Below are 21179 nucleotides of genomic sequence, written 5' to 3'. Positions count from 1 at the left end.
CCAGCCTGCAGGAGTGCCCAAGAAACTATAAATTCTCATTGGGAAGAGCAGAGAGACGGAGGCAGTTAGTGGTTGGCATGCAATCGGGAAACTTCTTTTTCTGATCAGAATTGGTACTGCAACACTGCAGCACTGTCTAGGTATAGAGACAATAGCACCTGAGAAAAATGCAGTAGCACAACCAACTTCATGTTGCTTTAATAAGTTTACTTCCTATTAAAATGAATAAATCACAAAGGTACTCCTCTAGCCTCCACTGTTGACTCCACTGAATGCACTGCAGCTCATGCATGAGGAGTCTTCTGAGGTATGGTGCAGCTGGAAGCTGAGAAAAATAACTCAGGAGTGGGAGTCAGTAAGGAAATCGTACTGTCCATCCCAGCAATGTATTACAGCACTCCCAGGCTGTTTCACCTGAGAAATATGCATGGAATGTGTGAGACCAGAGCTAACACCAGTAACAGACATCTCAGAGCAAATATGTGAAATCACTTACAGTTTCTTAGAGTTTCTCAGGAAGTTCTATTAATAATTAGAGGTAGGATAGTAGATATTCAGAAGGTAAACAAGGAATAAGACTGTGCTGGGGTTGTAAATTTTGTTCCATGTGATGAAAAATGACACAATGGAAAATTAGAAACTCTTAGGAAAGGAATAAAGTATTGAAAACCCCTACCAAACAGAACATATAACAGTGCTTTATAATTCAATGGTGTACCCTCACATCACGTATGTTTTGTCCATTCCTCTCTCCCATTTCCAAAATGATTCAGTTGGATTATGCAAGGCACAGAGAATGGCTCCTACAAGAAAAGAAAGTTAAAGCTGGAAAAAAAGATGAGTCCCATTTTCTGTTGAAGACTGAAAGAGGATATGACAGAAGTCTGCAGAATGGCAGGTGGCATAAAGAAGGGAACAAGGACTGGATTAGGACTTCCAATACAAGAAATATCCTGCTAAATTATCACACAAAAAGTTGAAAAACAAACAGAATGAAATGGTCTTTTTAAACAAAACAAAACAAAACAAAAAAAATCAAGAAGAAGAAAAAATCCCAATACATAACCAAATCACACAATGCCATAGGAAATATCATATATACTCCAGGTCAGCCCTGTCTGTATATATTACATACATAAACAATAGTCAAGATGCAAACTTCAAGCACTGGAAATTCCCATATGTGCAGTTTGCTAGAAGCTAGAAAACTATATCAGAGAAGAACTTTGGAGTATGTGCTCCTTCTTAGACTCCTCCCTATGTTTTCAGTATCAGCCATTGTTAGAGACTGAATACTAGACTAAACAGACCACTGAACAGATCCATTACAACCACCATTACTAACTTCTGGTTTTAACTTGCCTTACTTTTCCACAGAAGACCATGGCAGCCAAGGACTGGAAGCTGCCACTTTATAGATTAGGATGAGATGATTAAATGCCACATCAATATATCATTTGTTTCTAAAATAGAATTACAAGGAATAATCTCAAGCAATGGTGAAGAAACTGGCTTGAATTATATCATCATAAAATCTATCTTCTCAGCAGAGCGGTGGTTGATCATTAACAGGTCATTAAAATGTGTACAAAGCATAAAGATTGGTCCTTGTCCCAGGGCACTTTCCACATTAAATGCTTTAAAGTTTGAGGGCTGCACTGTTTACCCATGCCTGTAAATTCTAACTCAATGCTTGTGTTTTGCCTGGGGATCTGCATACATAGAGTCATTTATATAAGTTACTGTACACTACGCATATATTAATTTATGCACCCTTGCTAATACAGTGCTGCTCGTCATTTTATCTACACAGAGGCAGCAGAAGACTTCATCTTTACTCATAATGTTCTATAATCTGACAAGAGTACCTTCACCCAGAATTCAATGCAATGGGCAGTCAGGAGAAAGACCTGCAACCTCAGAGATGCTGCAGCTGACTGGTAACACACTATCAGCAGCTCCATCGGGGCCACGGTGTAATGTAAAAACAAAGAGGTGTGGTACAAAATGCTACTGAAGACAAACAGCCTGTCCTAAAAAGTACTTGCTCACCTCTCCGGAAGGGCACCGGATGACACAGTTGGAAGGCAATGACCTCCACAGTGCTTAATCTCTAAACGTCAGTGAGAGGATCTAAACATCAAGGAGAGGAGACAGCCTGGCCTTTTATCTAACAATCATGAGGGATGCGAATAAAAGGAATGCTGCTGCTCCCTTTTCCTTCCACTTCAGCAAGGCCTGGCTGCGGCAGAGGTTACTCCCACCATCTAGCATTTCCCAGAAAAGAAAACACCTTGACATTGTGCACCAATGCTGTTGATTTCAAATTCACTGCCTCCTCCCAACCCTGCCAAGAAACTGTGAAGCAGTAGCAAAAACCACAGTATCATGGAGCTAGGAATTACTCATGAATTCCCGCAACACTTTGCCCTTCAGCAGCAGAGAAAGAAAAACATAATAGTGTATTACAACCAAACACAAAATAATCTGCCTTTTCAGTTACTTTCTGAGGATATTTTCACTTAACACTGCTTTCAAGCATGAATTTTAAAAGTAGATAATTACAAAGCAAAACAGTCACAAAGAGACATATATGGCACAGGATACATATTTCTTTGTTTCGTAGTGGTTGCTTTTGTGCAGCCTCTAGAGGCCACAGCTTTTGTGGGGAAAAACTTGAAGAATCAGTAAAAATACCTTCAGATTTAAAGCTAGCAAATAAATTCCATACTCCAATAATTTTTTATTTTCAAAAGCCTACCTATAAATCAAGATCGGTGAAACTACAAGGATAAATGGCTTTGTATTTAACATTCAAATATAAATGTATTTTGGAGCTCTGACTAAAAGCTGTAACTGATTTCTTTGAGAACTAACATTCACAAGTTTGTTCTCTAAACAGTTCTGTCACTGTACAGGCAGTAGAGAAGCACATGAGATGCAGGAGCAATTTACTGAGTTGATTTTCAAGGAGTCCTATCATCAAATTCATACAATGCCATATGATTTAATAGATGTCACATGATTTAATGTATTTCAATTTTAGAAGATCTTCATACTATAAAATCATGTACAGATTTGAGAGCTCACATTAGTAGGGAACATCAGCTACTTGGTGGAAGGACTTAAAAGAGCTTGCAGTGCTTCTTTGTGGCAATTTAAATGGAAATAAAAAAGGAAAACTACATTGGCAGACTTTTTGAAATTCTTGTTTTGAGACCTGAAGCCGAGACGTGGACAAAGGAAGAATTTTTCTCACATTCAACAAGAATATCAGTTGATGATGAATTTCATATCTCTTCTCAAGACAGAAAGAACTTCAGGAGTGAGCTGCAGTTTAACTGGGGGATAGGGTCTGCCCCCTTCCAGTTTAGGGGTTTGAGGGGGACATTTCTTGGATGGCGCAGGTGACAACCTTAACACACTACCTTTCATTTATGCAAATGTAGCAGCTGGTTCTTAAACACATGGCAGTTTTTCTGAGAAGGACCACAGGCTTTCAAGTCAAGTAGTAGAGACATATTTCTGGAGGTGGTGACCATGGTGCAGCCCTTGAGCCCTGAATATGATTTCTCCTTTATGAAGCATACATACCAATTGAATGAACAGGCTTAACCTGCTGCGCACATCGAATACATGCTTGTTTTCATACTTCTGGGAGGTGCATAGAGAGGAAATGATTGTCCTTATGCAGAAAAATTAGAAAAAATATAGTGACTTCTACCTGTCACTAATCTCATTTTACTATTTCTTTTATTATTTAAACTGGAAAAGGTCAAAAGTAGATTCCAAGTTCAGAAGATACTGGGCCATTTGTGTCCATCCGAATGTGTCTTTCCCAGTGTGGCTATTTATTATTATTACTATTATTATTATTACTACAACTACCATTGTTTCTTAATGGAGCATGATGGCAGGAGGGATTTGTTCTTTTGTTTTAATAAACTCATATACATGAAAAGTCTTCTTCAACCTTGATATTGCCTCTACTATTTACATACAAACTTTTCCTTTGAAAGAAGTTTTGTAGTACTCTATCTTCTTTCCTTTCATCTTCCCTGAAGAGATACAGTTCAGATACAGTTCCTGATGGTAAAAAAATATCAGCTTCTCAATAAATGGCAGTGATTTGTGTAAGTTACTTTCAACATTTGGTGCATGTATGAATCCACCCGTGAAATACACACACCCACAAAGAAAGTAATCTTGCCATTGTACATTATTAAGGTGAACTATTTTTCAAAGAGAATTCCTAACAATGGTTACTTATGAATTATGACTGATTATTTATGTAGTCCACTTTGTTTAAATGGTGTCTGAATTCTTCAAGAGAACAATGCTGTATACAGCTGCTTTATTAATAATGTCACTGGCTCTTTGTTGCTATTTTTACATCTCCATTTTCCTGTTAGGCCATGTAAATAGAGATGCCTATAATTAGCAGACGCACAGCATTGTTTTGCATGTCTTAGCTGTTACATTAAAACAGAAAGCTTACTACTTCTTCGGGAATAACTTTTATTTTCCCCTAAAGTGAAAATGCACAGTCGTAAAGCCAAATACAATGCAATGGAAAATTCAAAGAGAGTATCTGCTATGAAAACCTATTGCTGCATTCCATGTTCATTTACAGTGAAGGATAATAAAAAAATTTAGAATGAAAGTATCTTTTAATTTCCAGTTGAAAACCACAAATTGATTTTGAACAGTACAGAATTTTCTCTTGCTGTGAGACAGAATCCTCTAGTCACCAAAAATTGGAGCAGGTCCCCTTGTCTGACCAACAGAAGACATAAGAAAATAAGTTTGCATTCAGATCTGTTGTTGTCTGTCTATTTAGAAGCTAATTGTACCTTTTTCTATATTAAGTTCAAGGTAAAAAAGTCCAACTCCAGAAACCATTATCCGTTTTTAGGTAAAGATTAAGGATTTTACAAAGACTGATCCACAAGTACCTCAAGGAAAAATCTTCCTCCTTTTCTGGCAAATTTGTTTTCTTTTCTGAATACATTTTGCATTAACAACACAGAAGAACAGCATGTCTATAAATATTTAACACTTGCATATGCTGTTCTGAAGGCATTTGTGTTCACAAATTCCACAATTAGAAAGGACCATTTTGGCCATGTGGCCAATGGTATAAGGATTTCAACCTACAACATGCTTTTTGGAAAGAGATGACATCTTGGCATAGACCTTGCAATGATAAGACTCATATTGTCTCTAAATAAGCTGCCTACTCCTCTCATTGCTGAAAAACCTCAGCCTCACTTCTCATCTGAATTTTTCTGAAGTCAGTTTTGAGTCATGTCCTTTTCCAAAATCTCCATCTGTCACCAATATATCAAAGATAACTTTGAACTAAGAGCCATATTCAAAATCATTGACAAGGCACAAATGAACAACAGATAAACACAAATACTGACATTGCTTCTGACTTTGGGTTTTTTAACTTGTTTTATCTCCCTCTTTTTTCTTTTTATGGTAGTAGTAGAAAGAGTTTACTTTGAAGGAGTCAAGAATAGGGCAAATCTAGAATTAAGTTTTCAATAGAGGCCTATTTAACCCTTGTTATCACTGTTCCACATTTAATGATTTGCAGAGGTGTTTAGGTTACTAAAGCAACTTTAAGATGAAGAATTATATGAAAGTGAAAATATTAATGTCAAATTAAAAAATTAATTGTCCAAACATGTCAAATGACTCTACAGATCAGTCATACTTTTAGAGAACTCCTTGTTCTTGTTCTCCATAACTTTATTTTTAAGATTCAGAAGAAAAAAGTCCACAAGCCTGAAGAACTTCCCACAGCCTGTCCACTCCATAATAAATACTCAAGCAGTGCACACAGCATAAAAGAACAAAGTAAAAAGCTCTGTGGGGTACCTGACACTTGAAATTCAAACTACCAAAGTCATAAATTAAGTATATATGCCTGTGTGTGAGGCAGGGTATAATGTTCTCCAACTGCTTCAATAAGCCTTGTGTAAACAAAGAACAGAACAACTGGCTACAAATGTCAGCTTTCTAATGCAAGAAAAAGAAGTCTCCAATCAAGGGAAAAAAACAAACCAAACCTCATTGGCTTATCCAGATTTAAATAAGTGAGCAGAAACGACTTAATGTGCCTCAGATGTTTGCTCTGGCTTTTCTGCCAGAGGTTGCTGTCCTGCAAGGGTGACTGCAGACAAAGCTGCTCCTCAGTTACTGCACTCTGATGCCCAGTGTATTTGAGGTAAACAAATCACTGGTTTGGGGTATCCCCATAGGCTAAACTGTGAATTGCAGTGAACAGCAAGGCATGGAGACCTCTTCAGCTGTCTGCATTTATGGGCTATCAGCCTGAAATCTGAACTTCCGTATTTGCTTCCTGTAATACATAAACACAGAATTCCTAAGAGCTGTTGCTCTCACTGCATGCACTCATGCTTCCCTCTCCCCACAATACAGCTAATGTATTTTGGGTTTTCAAGCATACTCGGTTCCATTTCTCTCTCTAAATCTGATTTTCCAAAACAGTTCACAGATGTCAGAATGGCTACAAACTACAGGGATTACTATGGATTAGTGAATCTTGCATGCCTGAAAGTGTTTAGAGCAATTACACCTCTTAGTGGAAAGGTATTTCCCATACATTCTCCTTCTAGCTCCTCTGCCAGCGTAGCACTTTCCTCTGGGAGACATGCATGTTGTTAGACTGAAAGCTGGTACAACGTATGCAGCAAAGTGTATCCACAGTCCCAGCATAGGCTAGAATTTTGTCCTAAAATTCAGGCAAATCTCCTCAGCACAAGATAAAAACATTGGACTAAAATAGCACTGCTTGTTCTCCATCCCATCCAACCTCTGCCCATCCCTGTGTTACAGAGGCTGAGTCAGCAGAGCAGGACACCAGCCCTGTCTCAGGGCATGGCCTCATGCTTAGGCATAAACTAAGCTGTGAGAAAGGAGGACAAGGCTACTACACCATCGGCCACTGGCAGATGAGAAAGGCAGATAAATAGAGGGCAGTCACCTTGTCAGACTTCATCACCAGATTTGCAACTGTTTACTACTCAACAGCCTCTGCATCACTCAGGTCACAGCTCACCACAGGTTAAGGTGACAGAACTGTGACAGGGGCACCTGCCGGTTCAGTGCCGGTGGCCACAACCTGACCCGGCAGGCAGCTGGCAGTACCAATACCCAAAAATGCAGCAACTGGCTTTGTCGAAGGCTGTCTGCAGCTGACCTGCAATTTATTAGCAGCAAGTGATGCAGGACATACCTAACGCTCTCCTCCTTATAACTTTGGTGTAAGGTAACAATAGCCAAGCTGCTGAGGGGTTACAGGCTGAGTGAGGGTATGCTCTGCACTTGCTTTGGGGGAAAACATACTAAATATCTCTGACTGCACACAGACTTTTTGAATAACAAGTCTTCGTATCACTGTGCAAGCTTACAGCTTTCCCTTCCCACCAGTGGTTCTTCTGAAAAACCCAAGCCTCTTCCTGCAATTCTGTTTATATTATACCATCCCAATATATACAACCAACTAAATTATATTTACTTCACTAACTTCCACACCTTTTCCCCTTTCTATTTCCTCAGATTTGGATTACAGCTTTCTTCTGCCCAATATTTTCTTCCCTGAAATGACAATAGTGCAGTTACAATGAAGAGGTGTTACCAGCCTTTTGTTCAAATAGTCTTTGTTGAGTATTTCAGCTATTTACTGCCCCCTCAGAAGTTCCTGTTTTCCCACTGAGGGGGGAAGGGAAATCCTGGATAATGACACGGCAGCTTTTTGTTCAAAAAGTCTGTGTGCAGTCAGAGATACTTATCACGCTTTGCAGGGAAAACATTACTAGTTTTAAGTCAAAAAGGGAAAATTCTTTAAATAACTACCCCCCCCAGATATAATTTGACTAAAAAAGTAGTACTTTGCAGGTACCCCTTTCTTCAAGCTGCAAGGTATTGCTATATCAAAATGCCCTCATCCACACACATGGAAAACTCAGCCCACTATGATGAGCTGTGCACAAATACAGAGGCATGTAATGTAATCTCCTACTGCCAACAGTATTATAGGTCTTAGCACAACAAACCAAGAAACCAGAAAGGAATTAGGGCACTGAAAGACATCACAAGCTGGGAGCTTTGCTAGTTCACACAAAGAGAAAAGGAAGAACACAGCACACATAGGGATTTGTCTTCAATACAGGAGAAGGCATATATTGTTTGATAATCCAGTGATGAGGCAGGACAGCTATGGGACACAGTCATTTAGACTGACATTTCTGATGTTGAGCTGTTTTGACACCTGTACTGTGAGATATAAGACTATAGGGAGTTTTAAAGAAATATGTAAATTAGACCTGGGAGTGATAATAAGGCACATCCCATGAATGGATCCAAACAGCTTCTCCTTTCATCATCTATCAGCTACTCTGTTCAAGCCAAAGAAACTATGCAAACGGAACAGGTAAACAACCTGATAGCATGACAGCACTCTTAGGAATTTTTGGGGGAATCTTGTTACCAAGCGGGTTAACTGTGCCTTCTATTTTCCCAAAGTCAATTTTAGCACTACAGGTCAACCAAAAAAAAAAAAAAAGGTAAAAAGTGTTAAATAGGCTCCTCCTAATCTGAATCTAATTTGACAGAAGTACTCCACACAGGGGCACTGGAGAGGAAAGGTCTTAAGGAAGGTGATCTCTTTTATTGGACTAATCCATGGTGCTGGCAAAAGAAACAAGTGGGGAAAGTTTCTGGGCATACACTGTTCTTCAGCGCTGAGCGGAAGGAACAACAGAGCCGCCCTTTACCAAATGCTAACAAGTGGATAGGAAACGACTATCGGAAAGGAGCTGCTGATCTTTAGGAGTCTGACAAACAATATCAGCGCTGATTAGTGCACTTGGCCTTCACGGTAGGTAGGCTTTCATGTTCTTCTCATTTCATGTGCGGATACGTCGGGATGACTGAAGTCAATGGGAAATTCGCGACAGGTTTTAATAGCATCAAGAACTGATTCATTATAACCTTCTCTTCATAACAATATTGTTTGTGTACATTAGATCTTAATCTGATTTTGTTCCCATCAACTCATCCGGACTCTATTTGCACCAGTTCTCAGGGTTGTCTTCTTGTATGTGTACATTGTCTATGTAATCTTACTGAAACAGCAACCAACACAAGTCAAAATTAAGTGTTCTTTTTAAATGCAATTCTCTATAATTTTTTTTTTTTTTTAAACTGAGACCTAAATTTAAGAGGCATTTTGAAATGAAGCTCAGTTTTTAGAGTGAAAATTACTTCAGGCAGAGTTTAGGGTGGATTGGTCTGGGTGGGTTTTTTTGGTGGATTTTTTGGTTGGTTGGTTTTTTAGGTTTGTTTTGTTTTGTTTTTTTTCCTGAAACTAGCATTCCACTGTTCAGCTTAATAAGAAAGTGAAAATTAGATGTAACCAAGCTTAGAGAATTCCTTCTCATTTATTTCTGTGTACTCAGTTTAATTTTAACTTGAGCTGGTAAAACACTTTACAGGAGACCCCATCTCACCTTTAACACATTATCTTGACTTGGTTACTTCAGGCAAACATTTGCTAGATGGTTCTCTGTTACTACGTAAAGAGAATGTCAAGTTCTTTGCACAAGTGTCTGGTCACGTTTCCTGATTGTCGAAGTCTAGAAAGAAATCCTCAGTTTGAACAAAACGATCGGAAACCTTATCCTACTGGCTGAGATTCCTACCATTTTTGCTGAGAAGTTAAACAGGGAAAATTCTTTAAATATACCAAATGAAACAATGAAATTGTACCTCATAACACAAAAAGCTGTTTATCGTATCATGGCAAGTTTCATCATTCTATTATAGTTCCATAGGCCTGTGTCATATGTTCAAGATTAGTTTTATGCATCTTCAGATGGATGTTCATATTTCAAACAGAAAACACAGCACAAGACAAGCTATCTCTTCAAGTAGGTCATTACTTTCCTAAGACCTTTTAAAGTTAAGTTCCAGTAATGTAAGAATGTACTCAAAAGAGTAAAATAAGGATTGTGGTTTTCCAAAACTAAATACAGTAGTTTTCCCAATGGTAACTGTCTTTCTGTCCAGCATGAATTTTATTTGGCATCCAAGCTCATTGCCATGCATTAGGAGCAATAAAAAGAACACTAATAATGTATTCATTTGTACTGTGCTATATCTTAGTAACAGCACAGGGAAGGAGAAATATTTTAATTTTGGAGGTCAAATGGCAATCCACAAGAACTGTTGTAACTGTCCAATGAACATGGCTTATGCACATAGTGAGGCTTCAAAGCACGTCAGAAACTCCATCAGAGATCCTGCTTTTCCATGCATCCTGCACCTCTTATATTGAAGAGCTTTTCAGCTTTTTTCTAAAAATCTTTCACTGAGGTCATCACAAGATTGTTGCAGCTCTCACAATATCCAGCTCTGCCCAACCTGCTTTATGTCTATGGCTCAGTCTTTTGTTTTAAGGAAGCATATTCCAGAAATGCAGGAACCAAACATGTCACAATATTCACCAACAACCTCCTAAATCACTGTATCACTATTTCTAATATTTTTCTAAAAAAAAAGTTATAGTTTTGTCCACCTACAGCTTTATGAAATCATTAAAGATGGATGTTTCATACTGAGCAGAGCCTGTTCTTACAGTTGCCTCACACCTCCTCTCTTAAGACTGTGTTTTGCCAAAATCTTATCGCAGGAGCTGCATCTTCTACTGTGGATTTTCTCTGTCAAGTCTGAAGAAGAGCAGACTTGATTAAAGTCATGCAAAGCAGGCCTTCAGCAAGTTGCCCTGAGATGCTGAGCAAGAAGGCTTGAAGGAATGAGGGTGAGGGGATGGGTGGGGAATGACAGGGAAAAAAAACCACAGAAAAGAGCTGGAAAATTAGGACTTGGGATAAAGAGGTAGAAGAGTGGACAAGAGAGAGACAGACACAAACATATGTTGAAATACTTGCAGTTAAGTATGCAACACTGCTGGAAATGAGTTCTTCACACATCTTAATTCTATCATTAGTTAAGTATACACTATGGTATAGTCTGTAATTACATGACCACATACTTTATCACACACTTTCTCCTTGTCCACACCACCACCTGAATGGAGCAACAGAAGGGAACTTCTGTTCAGAACTAATGCCTTCCCCTGTTTTGCTTTCTCCTTGTTTATTCATGCAGCCTGCAGACATGCAACTCAGAGCTTTGTATCTGCTTGGCCACTTTAAAAGCACTGTGTTATCTGAATTATCTCACAGGTCAATTAATAAACTACCGAACACATCTCTGTGAGATAAAGTAGTATGGTATCCCAATTTTACAGACAGTGCACTAAAATTAAGGTCAAAAGTCAATTCTTCCCAAATTACACTGGGAAACGCTCTCTTTCCACAGCACTTCATATGGCACTGCATTTTGCCTCTTCTGAACATAGCTCCTACTGACTTTCAGCCACAACTGAAAATAATAATTTCTTTTGCATCTTAGACCTGAAATTGGGGATTCAGAAAACAAGGAGTAAAAGCAAACACAATCAAATGTAGGGCTTACTTGCCTTGTTTAGGATCCCACAGGAATACTGTGGTGCAAGCAGAAGATAAAAATCAAATTTTCCAAGGAAGCAATTAGCCAGGAGACCATCCTTTCTCTTTGAATAATCCCTTTCCTTACAACATGACTTCCTCCAATGCTGTATGCACAATATCCCAGTCACTCCCAGAAGAACTCTTCTGTGCAACGACCATGACAGAAATTTCTTGATAAAAATAACATGATTACGCGAGTTTTGACTGCATTCAATTGTCTGCACACAATTCAATACCAAACCAACGCTGACAGGGTGAACATAATTCTGGTGCTTTTCACTTTCCGAGACCTTCAGTCATAATAATGTTTTTTAATGGTTTTGTATGTGCCTATACACATGCAAGCTCTTTGAAGCATCACACGAGGTTACTGTAGCAAGGTACATCATGGTTTAAAAATTAAACTACAACCAAATCAATGCAAATGCTGCCATTTTTTGGTGTCTTTTTCTAACCCCACTAAGGGTTGAATAATAACACCACTCTCCCCAGCATGTATCACAGCTGTGCCCTGAGCCTGTAAAGGACAATTTTGCATTTGTTTATGCTTTCCAATCTGCAGCAGTACTAACAGACATCCACCACGGATTTACCCTCTCCTCACCTGACCCTTGTCAACTGGCCATCTCCAGTTGGACACAACCAAATCTGACATTAACAGGTGAAGTATCATTTTAAAGATACATTATAGAGATTTTCTTTTTGTGGTATGCTTTTTTTGCCTGTTCCCCTGTCCCCCAGTGCTTAATTCCTGCCTGTAACACTGTTTCCATTTTTAAGTTTCACCTACCGTTCCTCATAGTTCTATCAAAATTGCAGTGCCACATTCAGTATTGCCTGCCATAGGAGCTTGGGAGCCTTGGGAATAGCATTACTGTTGAATGTAGAGAACATATTCCAAAATACATATTAAAGAACTCTTTAATGTAATTGCTATACACACATACAGAGAAAAAAAAAAAAAAGGAAGCTTGTCAGTGGCTTTATAACTTCCAGGCTAAATAAATGGATTAGTGCAAGACAGTGTCACCTTGAATATATTTAAAAATCTAGGCCTGGACATAGCAGTCACATTTAAAAATGATGATACAAACCAGTCTTGTTTTTGGGTATGATGCAGAAGTACCTGACAGATTTCCTTTCAATTTGTGCACATTAGGCTACCAGCTAAACACAAGAAGCAATTACCAGAGTATGATCAGAGATGTTGCTTTCCCCACATGCCCTCTTTCTAGGATTTTTTCAATATATTTATCCTTTGTAACTGGATTATGATCTATCCAAAGACTGACATCTTACTGATGATTACCATGCTTACTTACTTAGCCTTGGTTCTGTAAAAATCTGATTTTAGTGCATCTTATATCAGACCAGAAACACTGTGGTTGTCCAGAACAAACTGCTGGGGCAGCATGCCTCTAATGATACCAATTTGTTGAAACTGTTTTCAGTTTGCTTTGAAGATTTTTGTTTCAGCAAACCTGTTGTTGCATCAGCGTCATCTGCAAACCCATACCTTGCAAAAAGGGTCAGTGTAAACACTGAATATTGTGCTCTAACCTGGCAAAAGTGCAGTCACAGCCAGGACTGATCCAAATCTGTGTAGTGAAGTGATCTGGCAAAGCCTGGATGTAGTATTAATGCATGTAGAACCAAGAGCTCGGTTTCTTTAAGTTAATTAACATAAGCTTTCCTTGGACCAAACTCAGCTCCCACTGGAAGCAGTGACTTGATTCTTTCCTTACTCAGTCCCTCCTTCACTGAAGTCTTACCAGTGTTATACCTGATCCAGTCCTTTCAGAGGTAGGTGAATCAGTGCCAGCAGCTTCCATGGGAACTGACTCAGGCCACAAGCAGAGAACTACCTTGCCAAAGGTCTGATGGATGCTAAAATCCATTTGCTATTTGACCCTAGAAAACAGGGTTAGGTCTTCTCTGCAAAGATACACTTTGCATTCTTTTCCTGGAATTGAAAGAGGAACAAGTGCAGAACTATCACCTTGTTACAATATGTACTTTATCCAAAATAAAAATGAAGCTAAAAAAAATATATATATATAAATCTATGTATATATATATATATATATATATACACACATTATATATGTATATATATATGCACGCATGACCATTGCAAGCTAAATATATGGCACTACTACTCCCAGGGGAGAATAGGAAGGAACAGCAGGTTGAATGAGAAGCCATTCAACCAACAAAAACAACACGCTCTACACTTTCTGTTCTGAAGGGTTTAGGACGGTCCTCAAGAGAATTTTTCTGTGGTTTTGAGAATTCAATTTTTAAGAAGAACCCTTGAGCCACCGCTGCTCTAACCCTGCCTCTTGCTGCTACACAGATGGTTCAGAACACAGAACAGAGCAGACACATCAGCAGGCTCCCCAGGTATACAGGAGAGTTCCCAGCATCCTAGGGCAGGGAGTGAAAAGCATCTGCTTCTGCTGTAGAAGCAGTATTTTGTTAATGGACTCAGGAACCTGGGCAGCCATTTGCAAGAATCCTGTGTGACCATAGTCAATTTTTGTCTGCATCCTTTCTCTGCTCACATTCTTACATTGCCAGCAAATATACCTCTTCATCATACATTGCATGGAAATCAGGGTTTTTTTAGATAGACATACACTACTTTAGGATCTTCTAATTCAAGGTCTTAACAGTGTGTAATAAATCACTCCAAACAGGAAGCAGGAATCCCAGTGCAGAAAAAGAAAAAAAAGAATATAACACAATAGGAGAAAAAAGAACACCAAACCATCAACAAACCCACAACCACAAAGAAAAGGGACACAGACAAGTCCAGGATTTGAATTCATTTTAGGACAAAACACAGCATCAGGTATCTCCATCATTTGCGTATCTGGCAATATCGCTGCCTTCACAAGCAACTCAGTTCCCATAGTACATTTACACAGGAACGTGGGAGTCCTGGGGCATATCTGGAAAAAGGCAGTTTCCAGGGATGCAGTCCCAGTTTCTTTGCAACTCTGTCATTGAACTTTGTTCTCAGAACATGATGGGTTTAGCCTCAGCATTTACCCTCATGACTCACACACCCAGCCACAGCATCATGCTAAAGCTAACCACCTAGGAAGCTCTACCTATTCCATTAGGGATAATAGGAGGACTGCACATTTTGCCATCCTACAGATACAGGATACAGAAGCCCAGAAAAATTATTTAAAATTAGCTTTGTATGCATAAGAATTTTTGGAGGTACCAAAAAAAAAAAAATGTTTTCTAGAGTTTGGGAGGGGTGAGAGAGAAGGATTTATATTGTATTCACTATCCAGCCAAGAACAAAGTTGATGTGTAAGTATGACTTTAAAGCATTCTTCTCATGAAGAGATAATGACATTTCGTACATATTGTCCTTAACTTTGACGCATTGAGAATATTTTGCATTTTTGACCTTTCGTAAAATCTCTGCATTCAGTTTAAGAGGCATTTTCACTCTCCTACCATGTCAGACCTAACGCTGTTTCTATTATCACTTGGAGCACATTCTGAAGGTTCTATTTTCTTGTGTCCCCTAGATAGTTCTCTCTTCCTGAGGAAACACCCCAGTCTTGTCCAGGAAACCAAAGACCTTTAAGGTAACAGAACTTTAAATAACTACACGATTCTAGAGGAAGATGGAAATCATATAGGCGTGTATTCACTATACTAAGGACATTTGCACTATGGATTAGCAGTGGAACAACAGCACCTAAAAAAGGCAGAACTGAAACCTGACTTTAGTGACAGTTTTGTCTGATTAAGAGCAAAGGAGAAAGCTGAGACATTATATTGTATATTTTCTTATTCATGCACAGGAAGATGAAGCTACTGGATGAAATGACTGACTAGTACAAGATTAGGGTTTTTTCCACTCAGTAATTCAAAGTGAATAATTTTAAGATAGTGCTTGTGTGTGTCTCCTCTAGGCAATGCACTTGTTCAACATGTCAGAAGGTGCCTTGGTATTGTCAACAACCTGCAAGCAGACACACTCTTACTGGAGTAAAAATTGCATTATAAGAAGAAAAAAGAAAAAAAATCTCTACTGTTTCTGAAAGAAGAGAAAACCTTGCTGCTACTCAGGTGAGGAAAGGGGCTTTATGGAACTACCTCTGTGATTCTGAGGACTGTTCTGAGAACTGGGGGTGAGGGTGGAGGATGGGATCTATACACAAGACTTTGAACTGCAGTCAGAGAGGGCAATAGATTAAATGCAAGGAGAGCTTTAAGTACAATTTTTGTCTTTTAGCTTTTTTACAGTAGATGGTCCCACTGTATTAGTTCTGGTCTACTTCTGTTTTTCTTTTTCTTAACATTTATATAATTGTATTGCTAACTTAATTCAAAACTTGATTATCTGTAGGTGATTCTGATGCATCTCTCAGAGTTAAAAAAAGGGAGGAAAAGTCTGTTGAACCAACACTGGGACATGTTCAGTTGTTCTGGTTTTGGTAACCTCAATATCTTAAATCTGACATAACTTTCAATACCTATTTAATATTCTGAGGCTCACCACTCTATTAGAATAAATAAATTCAAGAAGACTTCCTTTATGAATTAAACATTCAAAGGTCTTGCATTTGAAGAATAATTAAACAGTGATCAAAATTATTTTTATTGTCCAGAAACAAATTTGAACCACAATTTTATGTGGTGCTAATAAAGTAAATATCCTATCAGGCTTCTATTTCAAGTACCTATCTTATTCTGAGCATTTCGCTCAAAGAATAATCTGTATAGAACAGCATAAAGAAATGCAAGTGTAGTTACAATTTACTAAAATTTACACTGTCACGAGATCTCACTCACCCAACCTTCCAAACTTTTCAAGGTGAAGAAAGCATTTTTTATTGTCAAGGTCAAGCCTTAAAATTAGTGATGCAAGTTTTACAAGAGATTGCATCTAGCAACACACTGGTGTGAAGCAACAATCTGAAGGAATCAGTGTCATCATGCTAGAAAGTAAATATTTTTATAACTATATCCATAACAACCACAAAACTGTCCACCTCCCCAAAGTGATCCATAATGCTTGACCCGAGAAGCTGATTTAAAGCTCTGAGAAGGTATCACTAGCTACCATTTATCTTGGCCATAAAAGCCTCAGGAAGACAAACATAGTTTCTCTGGGCCATCATTGTACAGAAAAGAAACATTCAAAAGACATCTCAGGAAATCGCTACACTTGCTTCTCTTGAAAGGATAAATCCTCCAGAGGTGGTGGTGGTGCTACACTGTAGGAATAAGTATCCATTTTTCTATATGATATGTTTTTACTGCAGTGTCAACCCAGATGATTGACATCTCATTTAAAGATTTCCTGTAACACCGCTTATGTCTTATATATTACTTTTCACCAACAGATCAAAGTGTGCCTTACAAAGACTTGTATCCATATTCCATGAATGGATAAGGCGTTCAGAGACGTTAGAGATGCAGATAAATTTTCAGTAGTCACTGGCCAGCTAAGGCCAGTGAATCCAAGTCTCTAGAGTCAGAAGCCCCTGCCTTGTCCAGCAAGCTTCACTACTCCTGTATATAAGTACTTTGGATAAGATGCCATGCACCAAGTTGCATTTTATGCCAGTTTCCAAAGGCCTCTCTCAGAAATCCGTGGCATTTTCTATTTTGCTCTTTGCACTGAAATAAACTAACCCCGGTTCTTTCCCAGTGAGTGCAGGAAACCTTGCACCCTTCCTGGGCACGGAGGCAGATGTAGAAGGCAATGGAAATCTGTCAGCACCAGGTAATTTAGCCTACACTTCAGGCTGCACTTCTGTGTTCATTCATACTGGATGTGTGCAGTGCTAGACCAAACGGCATTACAGAATTAAGCTGAACCAGGTTTGGGTAGATGACTCTATTACTGTTCAATATGCACAGTCAACCTCATCCCAGATTTATGCTGGCTCTAAAGCAGATACATAAAGGACAGATGACACCTGATCCATCACAAAACCTGTCTTTATAAAGCTAACTCATTTTGAACAAATTGGAAACAGCAGACTGAGTTAATAGCAGACCAGTGCTTAGCAGCACTACAAAGAATCTCTGAGTAGGAGCTGTTAAGCTGAATTTACTGTGCCATTAAACCACAACCTCAGTGCAGATGTAGGCTGGTTACCAGCACATGTGGAAATCCACGCAGCAGTTAATTCATCTTCACAGCACCCAAATTAGGGATGTAGAAACAAAACCTGATCAAAATCCTTCATTTAAGGGACTGGAAGATTCAATTTATATGGTAACTTCCTGCTTTTCCATTTTCTTTGGTCAAAGAATAACACAGATTTGCCCTTTGCCTACACAGAGAAGAAAAGTTCCAGTCTCAGAGCCAGGAGACTAAAAGACTGCACTCCTCTTGCCGCATGCACATTGCTGACTGACAGTGGCAATAATCAAATATTTACACAGCCCCATAGCACATACTCAGAGCAGTCAGCACTGTTGTTTAACACCCTGAGCTCAGCTTTAACATGGTATCAAAGAACATGGGGTGTCGCAGATGAGTAGCTGCAGTGATAACAGATATTACTAAAACCAGTCCGCTTTCCAACATATGAGTTGGTCTCATTTGCAGGTTTGTAAATCCTTAGCAGAAGGATCATGCTGTGAGCTGAGGGATTAGCGCTGAGGGTCAGAAACATCCTGAAGGGACAATCTCTGTAGGCAGGCCACAACAATCGGAACAGGTAGACTTGGGGTACAAAACTCCATTACTGCTGAATATGCACAGCCAATTTTGAAACAGAGAACTTGTGTAATGCTCTTTTAAAACACATTTTCTGTTAGGAAAATAAAAGAACATACAGAACTGGTGGAAAACATTTGACCATAAACCAATGCGAAATATATATATATACACATATATATGCACACACATACACATAAACTCACTGTTTGATTTTAATAACTGTGGGGTTTTTTCAGTTAGTTCTATATCAGAGAACTCACTAACGCTTTTCTTTTCCTTTAGTTTCACAGAAGACAGCTACTCTAGCTGCTTTAAAATAAGTAGTTAAGAGTTAAGAACCAGAAATATTCTCTCAAAGGCACTATCTATCAATACTTCTGTAGGACCTGCCTTACTGCTTTCAACTTCATATTAGAACTGTCCTCCATTCTTTCAAATACATCATCACAAACTAGTAAAAGTTAATCTACATCTAGAGACTACTGTCACCCTCTTTGAGGCCAGGAACTGCTGACCTTCACACCGCTGATCAATAAAAATACATGCATGGAAACCTGTAGGGCAGACAAAACTCTACACTAGCCTACAAATCAGTTAGCGTTGATTCTTTTGAAGTTGGTAAATGTGTTCTCAAGTACTTATGAAACTTAAATCAAAGCTAACTCTAAATGTCAATGGACTCAAGCATCTCAAAATGGTCGCTGAAAGAATAATTTTATAATTGTTCCAGGAATTAGGAATGGCTGACAGGAAACAAAATCCCCCTAAAAAACATCTTCATTGTTTAGAAAGGTAAGCTGCACAACAACACCTGTCAACACAAACTAGAAAGCATACTTCCAGTAAAGAGTAAGCAAGAACCTGTCCATGCCCTATGGCCATGTAGCTCATAGTCAGTGCAGTCGATTCAGTATGTGAAGCCAGGATAAATACATGACATTCCATCAGGGCTTGGGAAAAGCCTTGGGCACCTCTCTAACAATCTACAGTGGGATCGCTCTTCAGATAAAGTACAAGAAAGGTTCATAACTCTTGTAATTACTAACTGAAAAGGAGTGGAAAAGAAAGCAGCTGTTGTTTCAAAAATAAGACTTTGTTATTCACAGATCTACCACAACTTTGGCAGTGAAGCATCTCCTGTATTTAACGACCAAAACAAGCCTACAAATACCTACCTGCTGAAAATTGATAAAATTCCCAACAACACCAGAATACAAGGTACCAGCTGGTAGCAGGCTCTGACTTCACAGCCTTACCAATACTTGCCCACACAGCAAGCTGGCATCTCAATGTGCATCCTCTCTCCGATGGCATTGTTCCTGCCAGAGGTCTTACACCACACATCAGCATGAAGCTTGGTTATTTTAACTCTGAAGTCAGCAAAACCAACAGCCATTCCACTGCTCTGGTGAAGCACAATGTTTTCAAGCCTTGAAAATGTGGTCAGATAAGTTAATCCTTCCAACATCAACACACCAGAAACATCACACAGGAAACTCAAAAAGTTATTTGGGGCAACCAGCTCTATAGGTTCCTTAATTAGGAATAGTGTAGATGAGTAGAATTAAACACATTATTTTTAGGAGGAGATGCTGAGTATGTGTTGCTTAACACGCTGAGGTCACACAGGCCTGCAGAGGGATCCCAGCATTGTGGTATTCACCACCTACCACTAAGGTGACTGAACCCCACGCTGCCTGGCCCTCTGGACATTTGTTTACACCTTATGTGGGAGTACCTTCAAAAAATAAAATCACTACCAAACGCAAAAGCTGTTAGTTCATCTCCTGCTCTGCTTAAGTGTATTTAACCACTAAGAGCACAAGGAAATTCTTTTTATTGACTAGAAGACGAAGAAGTTGCCTAATTAACTCCACATCATGACTATCCGTGCGCTATAAAGTGTGAAGTGTACAAAACCAATGTGGTTACAGAAAAGTCTCCAAAAATCAGTCAAAACTCATCTTTCCGCTACGGGAGGGGATGATACCGCAGACGCTGTGGGAGGCTGAACAGACCGCGTGTGCCCTGTGTTACTTTTCCATTTGTCGATAGTTTCCAGGCGGGAGGTTTGTGCCCCCGCCGCAGAGCCGCTCTTCCTTCCATGGGCTCGTTCTTTCCCCTCACTTCACCTGCGGGCACGGACACACCGCACCCGCACTGGGTGATATTCCACGCCACAGCAATGCCAGGCCGAGGCTCCCCCGCCCCTCCGCGCCCCCCACCCCGGCCCGACTCCCGCCGCCTGCCCGGGGTCACTCACGATCTCGGTCACCATGAGGAGCCCGGGCACGGTCCGCAGGAACTCTCTATCGTAGGCGAGGGTGCTGGAGCTGGCCGACAGGTTGGCGGTGAAGGAGCTGCTGGTGGTGGTGACCGTGTGCGAGCGAGGGCGCGGCGGCTGCTCCTGCGGAGGCACCGGCGGCTCCATGGTGGGCGCCGCGGGGCTGCCCCGCGCCTCCGGCCGGCCCCGGGAGCGGCTGCCGCCGGGCGGGCGGCGGGGAAGGCACCGCCACTCGCCGCTTTGTGTGGCCCCGGAGCCGCGGGCAGCCCCTCGGCGCGGGGGAGAAGGAGGGTGCTCGGCGGGCGGAGAGGCGGGTCCGGTGCGGTGCCGCCCGCCCAGGAGCCCGCCCAGCCCTCCCGCCGCTGGCCCCGGTGGGGGGGACCCGGCCGGCGGCTGGCGGTGCGGAGGATCCCCAGCGCTAGGGAAGGAGGTTCAGCGAGAGTCACCTCTAAAAACCGTCTCCTGACCTCCAGGACTTTTACAGACTTGGATCCCGTCTGCTTCCAGCGCAGCCGAGGAACCAAGCTGAGCCAGCCGCTCTCTGTGCCACAGACTCTTGAGTGAGCGCGGTTTAGGGGGT

The 21179-nt window shown here is 40.2% G+C and overlaps 1 protein-coding gene across 1 annotated transcript in view; it reads right to left on the bottom strand.

The window, feature by feature from the left end:
* The window catches only part of CMTM8 (CKLF like MARVEL transmembrane domain containing 8), a 35688-nt gene extending 14845 nt beyond the window's left edge, over positions 1 to 20843 (bottom strand). Inside the window, exon 1 of the mRNA XM_027733408.2 lies at positions 20579 to 20843. Coding sequence (XP_027589209.1) covers positions 20579 to 20746 — 168 coding nt within the window. The 5' untranslated portion in view covers positions 20747 to 20843. The remainder of the gene's footprint in view (positions 1 to 20578) is intronic.
* Between the last annotated feature and the right edge of the window lie 336 nt (positions 20844 to 21179).

The sequence above is a fragment of the Pipra filicauda genome, unplaced genomic scaffold, assembly GCF_003945595.2.
Source record: "Pipra filicauda isolate LSUMZ 115617 unplaced genomic scaffold, ASM394559v2 scaffold91_size2508729_pilon, whole genome shotgun sequence".
NCBI classification, from domain to species: Eukaryota; Metazoa; Chordata; class Aves; order Passeriformes; family Pipridae; genus Pipra; species Pipra filicauda.
The sequence above is the reverse complement of the archived record's forward strand: the minus strand, read 5'-3'. Positions and strand labels throughout refer to the sequence as shown.